The sequence below is a fragment of the Jaculus jaculus genome, chromosome 8 (genome assembly GCF_020740685.1).
Source record: "Jaculus jaculus isolate mJacJac1 chromosome 8, mJacJac1.mat.Y.cur, whole genome shotgun sequence".
NCBI classification, from domain to species: Eukaryota; Metazoa; Chordata; class Mammalia; order Rodentia; family Dipodidae; genus Jaculus; species Jaculus jaculus.
Window position 1 is genome coordinate 2,370,576 of NC_059109.1, and position 8,870 is coordinate 2,379,445.

Consider the following 8,870-nt stretch of genomic DNA (forward strand, 5'->3'; position numbering starts at 1 on the left):
GCTGGAAGGTGGCTCCATGGTTAAAGGTGCTTGTTCACTTCCCCAGACACACAAAATCTGGAGTTTGTCTGCTCAGCAAAGGTCTGATTGGCTCATTCATATTCTCTCTCTCCTTGCAAATAAATAAAACATTTTTCTAAAGGAGAAAGTTATGGGCTGGAGGGATGGCTTAGTGGTTAAGGCGCTTGCCTGCAGAGCCAAAGAACCTCCATTCAATTCCCCAGGACCCACGTGAGCCAGATGCACAAGGTGGTGCATGCATCTGGAGTTCTTTTGCAGTGGTTGCAGGTCCTGGTGCACCCATTCTTTCTCTCTCTTTCTCCCTCTCTCTCTCTCTCTCTCTCTCTCTCTCTTTGTGTGTGTGTGTGTGTGTGTGTGTGTGCCTTTCTCTCTCTCAAATACGTAAATTAAAAAAAAAAAAAGAGGAGCGGCTGGAGAGATGGCTTAGTGGTTAAGTGTTTGCCTGTGAAGCCTAAGGACCTTGGTTCGAGGGTCGATTCCCCAAGACCCACATAAGCCAGATGTACAAGGTGGCAACACATCAGGAGTTCATTTGCAGTAGCTGGAGACCCTGGCGCATCCCCCCCCCCCTCTCTCTCTCTCCCTCTTTCTCTGTCTGTCGCTCTTTTAAAAAAATAAACAAAAAAAGGAAAAGTCAATGTATGAAATTCAGGACAAATCATGACAATGCTAAGCTATCCTGTACTTTTTTGATGTGCTATACACTGTTCTCAGCAGTCTACACACACTAACTTGCTTAAAATCCAGAGCAGGACTGTAGTTCAGAGGTGGGGCACTTGCATAGCATGAGGTCCTTGGTTTAAAACATATCACTATAGGCCAGGCGTGGTGGCGCACGCCTTTAATCCCAGCACAGGCAAAGGTAGAAGGATCGCCCTGAGCTTGAGGCCACCCTGAGACGCATCAATAAATAAATGTTGGGTTCACAATGCAATAAGGCAGTGTTATTATCTTCCTTTGCTGAAAATGACAACAAAGCACCGACATAGTAAGGGACACATTCAAGGGCACACAGGGGTCAGTTTCTGGAGCCCACACTTCATCATCATTGAGAGGAGGTGCCCCAAGGTAGGAGCTAAACCCTGGGAAGGACTAGATGTTTCCCCCTAAACTAGACTCATGCAATGTGCAAAACAGACCCCCTGGTCAATACCAGAAGAACTTTGCTGCTGACCTTAATGCTAGCCATCCTCCAGAGAAACTACCACACCCCACGGAAGGCAAAGAACAAGGCAATGCGTCACCCGCTCCCGCCCCACTGCGTCCAGGACAGCAGCACAGGTCACCTGGGCGTTGGCGCAGTTCACACTGAACAGACTGGAGAACACGTGGGTTCTGGGCGCTCGCGCTTAACCTTCCAGGGTGGTCAACGGAGCTGGTGCCCAGAGCTGCTCTGACCCTGCGGACACGGCTGGGGATGCTCCAGCTGCAGACTCCCCAGTCTCCCCGAGGTAGTCTTCAAGGCAGCAGGGAGTAGCAGTGTAAGCCTTTTCACCAAAAGCTCTGTGAAAGGATTATTGGGAAACAGCTCCGCCATCCTTTCCCGCGATAGTAAAAGCCATGACCATGCGGAGGCCGGGGAGCGGGCCTTGGCTGAAGAGGAGGGCTTCCCTGTCTCCCTCCGTAATGAGGGCCAGCGTCCAGGCTAAGGCGCGCTGAGTTTGAAACGGCAATCCTCTCAAGTTGAGGCGTCCAGAATCAAATAGCTTGAGTTAAGCAGCTACACTGGGCTGCGGGGTGACGAGGGGTGAAGCACTTGCCTAACACCACAGAAGGAAGGGAGGAAAAGGGGAAGGAAATAAGAAAGAAAGAGAGGGAGGGAAGGAGGAAGAGGATGGGGAGATGGCTCAATGGGTAAGAGAACTTGCCACGTAGGCACGGGGGCCCAGCTCGCCAGCACCCACGTCAACAGCTGGTCACGGCCCAGCACACCTGAGAGCCCAGCCCTGCGGGGCGTGGAGACATGACTGCCGGGGTTCACGGGTCTGCCGCTCTGCCCAGAGATGGCGCTCCAGGTTCAGTGAGAGAGAGAGCGCGTCCCAGGAAACACGGGGTGAGCAACAGGGGAGGATACCTGCTCCTCTTCTCTGACCTCCACACACATGTGCACGAGATACATGCATCTGCATACAGCCACGCCTGCATCACACAAGCCAACACAGTACACACTCGTGCAACAAAAGAAAAGAAAAAGAAGTACACGATATTACTAAGAAATAAGGTTTATTCGAGGCCACCCTGAGACTACATAGTGAATTCCAGTTCAGCCTGGGCTAGCGAGAGACCCTACCTCAAAAAAGAAAGAAAGAAAGAAAGAAAGAAAGAAAGAAAGAAAGAAAGAAAGGAAGGAAGGAAGGAAGGAAGGAAGGAAGGAAGGAAGGAAGGAAGGAAGGAAGGAAGGAAGGAGGGAAGATAGATAGATAGATAGATAGATAGATAGATAGATAGATAGATAGATAGATAGGTAGGTAGGTTTATTGGCTTGAAGTGGGAAGGGGTGGGGTGGTGATGGGCTGCTCTGGATATGAGCCCAGGGACCACAGAGCTCTCAGCTGAGACACCGGCACACAGGCCACACGCGCCCTGAGGATGTCCAGCGACTTTCTCTCTGAGGAGGAGAGACCCCGGGCGGGCGGAGGTGAGAAGCCCATCCTCCTGCTTGGACGGTGGCAGCTGCTCCAAACGCCTTCCAGGAAGAATCATTCTGAGAAGAGAGCCAGTGAAGGAGTCACTAGGGGGTCCCCTTCCTCCCCAGAGACCTCCCTCTGCTACCCAGGTTGATCTCTCCTGTTCCCACATCATCTTCAAGTATCTTTCCATGGGGTCCCCAGATCACCCCTCCCTACTCAAAGGCAGTTCTGTGACCACTGGCTCTGTGTATAATAACCAGGTCCCCAGACAGCAGGACTAATCCCATCATGCTGGATACAGGCCCCGCCCCCAAGGCCTGTCTATCACCTTATGTCTCCCCCGGCCACAAGCATGCCCACATAGGCATCCCTGTACCTGGCTCACCCACCCCTTCTGGATGACTTACCACCTGAGCAAGGCTTTTGGAAGTAGATGATGAGCACTGTGCCCACAATGAGGCCCAGCAGTCCCAGGCCAAAGGCCACACCACACAGCACATTCTCCAGGAGATCTGAGGGCACGGAGTTCTGGGGCACTAGAGGGGGAGGGTGAGGGTCAGCCTCAAGACCTAGCTGAGAAGCTCACCACCCCATCCACCCAGAGTATCTGCGATAACATGGTTTATCTGCAATGAACCGCGGCGTGGAAGCTTGAGGCTTGCGAGAGTGAGACTGGACCTTATTGTAAAGGTTCAAGCAGAGAAGGTTCAAGCTGCTTCCATAAGTCTGTCCCTTTTTTTGCCCCTCAAAGACTCAGACTTGCAGGGTCAAGGGCCTCACCCCAATAGGCAACTGCTGTGTAGCGGTCAATTTCATGAGTCACGATGCAGGAGAAGAGATCGGAGGGCTCTGGTGTGAAGTTTAAATAAGAAAAGGCCTGGAAGATGAGCCCCTCAGTGGCTGAGACAAAAGTGGGAGAGACTCCTTCCACGGGGGTCTCCTGATGCTCCCAGCTCACCGTCAAGGTGGGTGGGAAGAGGTTACTAATGAAGCAGACCAGCGTGTTGGGCTTGCCGAACTCCAGGGGCTTCATGGTGAACACTTCAGCAACAGGGAGACCTGGTGAGGGATTGGGGTGCAGGGAAAAGAAAGAACGAGATGAGATAGTATTTGGATGGGGGAGCCCCGAGAAGAGAAGGGCAGAGATGGAGCCATGGATGGAGTTTTGGGACCTGGGGATGGGGGAGGGGCTGGGGCTCTGAGGGCCATCTTCCAGGTCAGAAGAGCAGCCAGAGGCCTTTTTGGACCACTCTGCCCTGACTTCCAGTAGCGCTTCCTTGTCTAGATCCACAGTGGAGTCTAACCACTGGCTTCTCTTGAAAATCCTGGGACAGCCAGGCGTGGTGGTATGTGCCTTTAATCCCAGCACTTGGGAGGCAGAGGTAGGGGGATTGCCATGAGTTCGAGGCCACCCTGGGACTACCTAGTGAATTCCAGGTCAGCCTGGGCTAGAGTGAGACTCTACCTCAAAAAATAAAAAATAAAAAGAAAGGGAGGGAGGGAGGAAGGGATGGAAGGAAAGAAGAAAGAAAAGAAAAACTCCTGGGGCTGGAGAGATGGCTTAGCGGTTGAGGCGCTTGCCTGCAAAGCCAAAGGACCCAAGTTCTTTTCACCAGTGCCCAGGTAAGCCAGATGCACAAAGGGGCGCATGTGTCTGGAGTTCATTTGCAGTGGCTGGAGGCCCTGGCGCACCCATTCTCTGTATGTCTCTCTTCTCTCTCTCTCTCTCTCTCTCTCTCTCTCTCTGTGTGTGTGTGTGTGTGTGTGTGTGTGTGTGTGTGTGTGCTTGCAAATAAATAAATAAAATAAAATAAAATAAATTTTAAAAAGAAAAGAAAATCCTGGGACATTATCAGACACACCCATCTTGCTGAGCACAGCGATACCAGTGCTGACACTCCCCAGCTGTGCAGAATTCATCAAGTTCAGGAAACGGTTTTGGGGGCCTGCTCCCTGCTCCCGCCCGTCTCCTTCCCACACAAAACATGGGTGTGCAGGCTGGCTGGTGGGAAAAGTGAAGCAGAAAAGTGAGGTGCCAAGGGAGACGGAGAAGGGGAAGTTTGGAGGAGGAGGAATGCAGCCCCCCAACCTCGGTTCCATGAAGTACCCCTGACCTCTGGACACCGGGATTTTCCCGTCAAGTTTTGGGCCCACTTCCTGCGTCATGATCTCGCAGAACCCTTTGTCAAATACGATGTCAGAGGCGTCTCCCTGGTCCTGAGCCCAGCCAGCAAACTCGGGCAGCCGGGGCACCCGGGTGTTCCGGGAGAAGTCGAAGGAGAAAAGCTGGTCCTCGTCGTAGGTCTCGGTGAGCGCCATGCTGGGACTCCCGTTCTGGCAGAACACCGTGTGCCGGAACGTGTGGTTCCGGGCGCCGTCCCGCCACGCTGCGGTGGGAGCTGCAAAAAGACAGGGTGGTCAGAGAGGTGGATTCACTTAGAAAGCAGAGGTTAGGGAGCTTGCCTGGTTCAGGGGGTGCAACAGAGATGTGGTGGAACCCCTCTTTAGGCTTTTCCTCCCAACAGGGGAGAAGAAATTAAGGATTCGCTCCAAACCTCCGTAGCACATACACAAGCCAGTGTCTGGAAAGACAGGATTTAGAGGAGAGGGGATTCGGGTGGAAGAAAGGGGAGAGTGGTGGGAGATGATTATGATCATGTTATGTTGTCTATTTGTATGAAAGTTTGTTAATAAAAAGTTGAATAAACCAGGTGCGGTGGCGCACGCCTTTAATCTCAGCACTGGGGAGGCAGAGGTAAGAGGATCGCTGTGAGTTCCAGGCCACCCTGAGATTACATAGTGAATTCCAGGTCTGGGCTAGAGTAAAACCCTACCTCGGGAAAAAATAAATACATAAATAAAAATTAAAAGTTGAATAAAGCCAGGCATGGTGGCGCACACCTTTAATCCCATCACTCAGGAGGCAGAGGTAGGAGGATCACTGTGAGTTGGAGGCTAGCTTGAGACTACAAAATGAGTACCAGATCAGCCTGGGCTAATGAGATCCTACCTCACAAAAAAAACAAATAAATAAATAAGGAGGCTGGAGAAATGGCTTAGCTGTTAAGAGCTTGTCTGCAAAGCCTAACAACCCTGGTTCAATTTTCCTGTACCCACTTAAAGCCAGATGCACAAAGTGGTGCATGCTTCTGGAGTTCATTTGCAGTAGAGGCATGCTCATTCTCTCTGTCTGCAAATAAATTTTAAAAAATTAAAATTAAGAATTTAAATAAATGAATAAAATAAAAAGGCAACTGTTGGCCCAGGCGTGGTGGCGCATGCCTTTAATCCCAGTGCTGAGGAGTCAGAGGTAGGGGGGATCACTGTGAGTTCAAGGCCAACCTGAGATCACATACTGTATTCCAGGTCAGCCAGTGCTAGCGTGAGACCCTGCCTTGAAAGGAAAGAAAAAAAAAAAAAAAAAAGGCAACTGTCTCAAGTTTCATAAAGCAAAAAAAGAGCAGGGATGGTGGTGCACACCTGTAATTCCAATGCTTGGCAGGAGGATGGGGTGTTTAAGGCATCCTGGGCTACGCAGCAGGCTGGCAGCCAGCCAGCACTACCTGGGACCCTGTCACAGCCCTCCCCGCCCACCCCCCATGGAAAGTGCTGACTGGAGTAAGGCTCAGAATCTCGGCTGGCTGCCTTTGCCACTGCTCACAGGCACCAGCCAAGGAACCTCCCACCCACGGAGCGGGGCACCCACCCAACACGCTCGTCCAGCACAGTGCGGGCCTCGCTCAATCCAGTACGGCACCATGTGGACTCTCAGAGACCACAGGTAAGTCCCCATCTTGGAAGGGAGAGAGAAGGGAAGGCTAGGGTCTCCCTGAGCCATAGTGGCACTGTTCCAGACGACCCCACAGGACTTTCTCAGCCATGTCACTGGTAGCTGGCCTCTGTGAAAACCTCTTTCCTACCCAGTCCCTCTGGACCTCACTCTAGCAGGAGTGGGGGGAGTGACCCCTCAGCCTCCTCTTTGAAACTCCTGGCAGAAATGCCCCAGTTGGGAATCGTTGTCCCAACACCCAGATCTTCAGTTCTACACCAACCTTCAAGGAAAAGAAACAGACTTTTCACAGATGGAAGGAATGATAATAACTCTGATGTTGGTTGGTTGGTTAATTGTTTGGTGTGTTTTTCGAGGTAGGGTCTCAGTCTAGTCCAGGCTGACCTGAAACTCACTCTGTAGCCCAGGCCGACCTCAAGCTCATAGCGATGCTCCTATGGATCTGTTTATCCACTGTCTCCAGGCCTCTTGAGAGCTGGAACTAAAGGCATGTATCCCCATGCCCCGCTAACTTTGCTTTCTTTGAGACAAAGTCTTATGCAGTGCAGGCTGGCCTTGAACTCCTGAACCTCCTGCCTCCACCAGCTAAGTGCTGGCATTTCAGACCCAGCTTGAAAACAACTCTTGCTCACCCACTTCCCAGCTGTGTGAACTTGTACAAGGTCCTTAAATTGGATGAATCTCATTCTCTTCCTCTGTAAAATGGGTAGAACCACCTCTGCACCCAAACTGAGCATTTCCACCACCGGGCATTCTTGGCATGGACGAATAACATACGTCTTTCCCAATCTCGCTATTTCCACCGGGGTCCTTCTTCTCTGCTTTCCAAGGCCGTGGGCGGGGGAGCGCCCCTCTTACCTGCAGGCACCGCCCGGGAGTGGGGCAGCAGCCACAGGAGCTGGAGTAGCGGCAGCAGCTGGACCCCTGGGCTCCGCGCATGGTCCATAACTTCACAACGGGTCGTAGTAGGAGCTACCAAAGCGGACACCCAGGTCCCCAACATCCACCCTGCATTTCCAATAGTTGGCCCCCGATCAGCCAATCATAGAAGTGGACAGAGTTTACGTCATCAGTCGCTAAGGAGAGGCCCGGCGCCAGCAACCTCCAGAACGCTGGGCTCCTCGGCCGGGTGGGGCGGGGCGGTGGAGGAAGGCTGCCTCCTGGTGGCGGTCCTCCTCCACCCTTGGGCTGTCCGGAAGTGCCGCCAGGAGGCAGAAGGCTGTGATGGGACCTGAATCCTCCCAGAGCAAATCTTCCCATGCCCCCTCCCCCAGCCCGGGCTCTGACCCGCTGCCTACCCCAGGCGTCAGTTCTCATTCTGCAGAAATAATTTTAGTAAGCGTTTGGCAACGGACCTCAGGACTGGAAATTCTAAGGTGAATTAGAGGTTGCACTTTCCTTAGTTGCAGTTTCTTGTGGTCAAGTTCAGTCTGAAAGTATTGAGTAGAAAACTCCAGAAACAAGCAATAAATTTGGGGAAATTGTTTCTTAAAAAACTTTATTTGAGCCGGGCGTGGTGGTGCACGCCTTTAATCACAGCACTTGGGAGGCAGAGGTAGGTGGATGGCTGTGAGTTGGAGACCACCTTAGACTACACAGTGAATTCTAGGTCAGCCTGGACTAGCGGGAGACCCTACCTAGAAAATAAATAAATAAAATAAACTTTTTAAATTTGCAGCCAGGCGTGATGGCACATGACTTTAATTCCAGCACTTGGGAAGCAGAGATATCATATGAGTTCAAGGTCAGCCTGAGACTACATAGTTCCAAGTCAACCTGGGCTAGAGCAAGACCCTACCTCAGAAAACCATATATATACTTATTTGAGAGAAAGAAGAGGCTCACCAGGGCCTCTAGCCACTGTAAACAAACTCCAGATGCATGCACCACCAAGTGCATTGTCTTCATGTGTACTAGGGAATTGAACCTGGGTCCTTAAGCTTCCCAGGCAAGCACCTTAACCATTAAGCCATCTCTACAGCCCTAATTTATTTATTTATTTTTTTTTAATTTTTTTTATTTTTTGGTTCTTCGAGGTAGGGTCTTGCTCTAGCCCAAGCTGGCCTGGAATTCTTTATGTAGTCTCAGGCTGGCCTTGAACTCATAGCAATCCTCCTACCTTTGCCTCCCGAGTGCTGGGATTGTGGACATGGGCCACCACACCTGGCATTTTTTAATTTATTTGCAAGGAGAGGAAGGGAATGAATGAGTGAATACAAGCACGGCAGAGCCTCCTGCCCGGCAAGTGAACTCCAGATGCACGCACCAGCTTCACATGGGTACTGGGGAATTGAACCTGGGCCAGCAGGCTTTCAAGCAAATGCCTTTAATGCTGAGCCATCTCCCCAGCCTGAGATTTTTGTTGTTATTGTTGTCTTGGGGCTTTGGGTGGGGGATAAGACAGGGCCTCATGATGCCAAGCTAGCCTG

General features: G+C 51.6%; 1 protein-coding gene across 1 annotated transcript; it reads right to left on the minus strand.

The window, feature by feature from the left end:
• Positions 1–2,370: 2,370 nt before the first annotated feature.
• Positions 2,371–7,456, minus strand: LOC101601947 (HLA class II histocompatibility antigen, DM alpha chain). Its single transcript, XM_045157237.1, has 5 exons — positions 7,300–7,456; positions 4,766–5,050; positions 3,432–3,710; positions 3,059–3,187; positions 2,371–2,725 (listed from the first exon to the last, which is right to left on the minus strand). Exons 1-5 carry the CDS (start codon positions 7,442–7,444, stop codon positions 2,721–2,723), a joined length of 843 nt encoding a protein of 280 aa, XP_045013172.1. The 5' UTR covers positions 7,445–7,456; the 3' UTR covers positions 2,371–2,720.
• Positions 7,457–8,870: the final 1,414 nt, after the last annotated feature.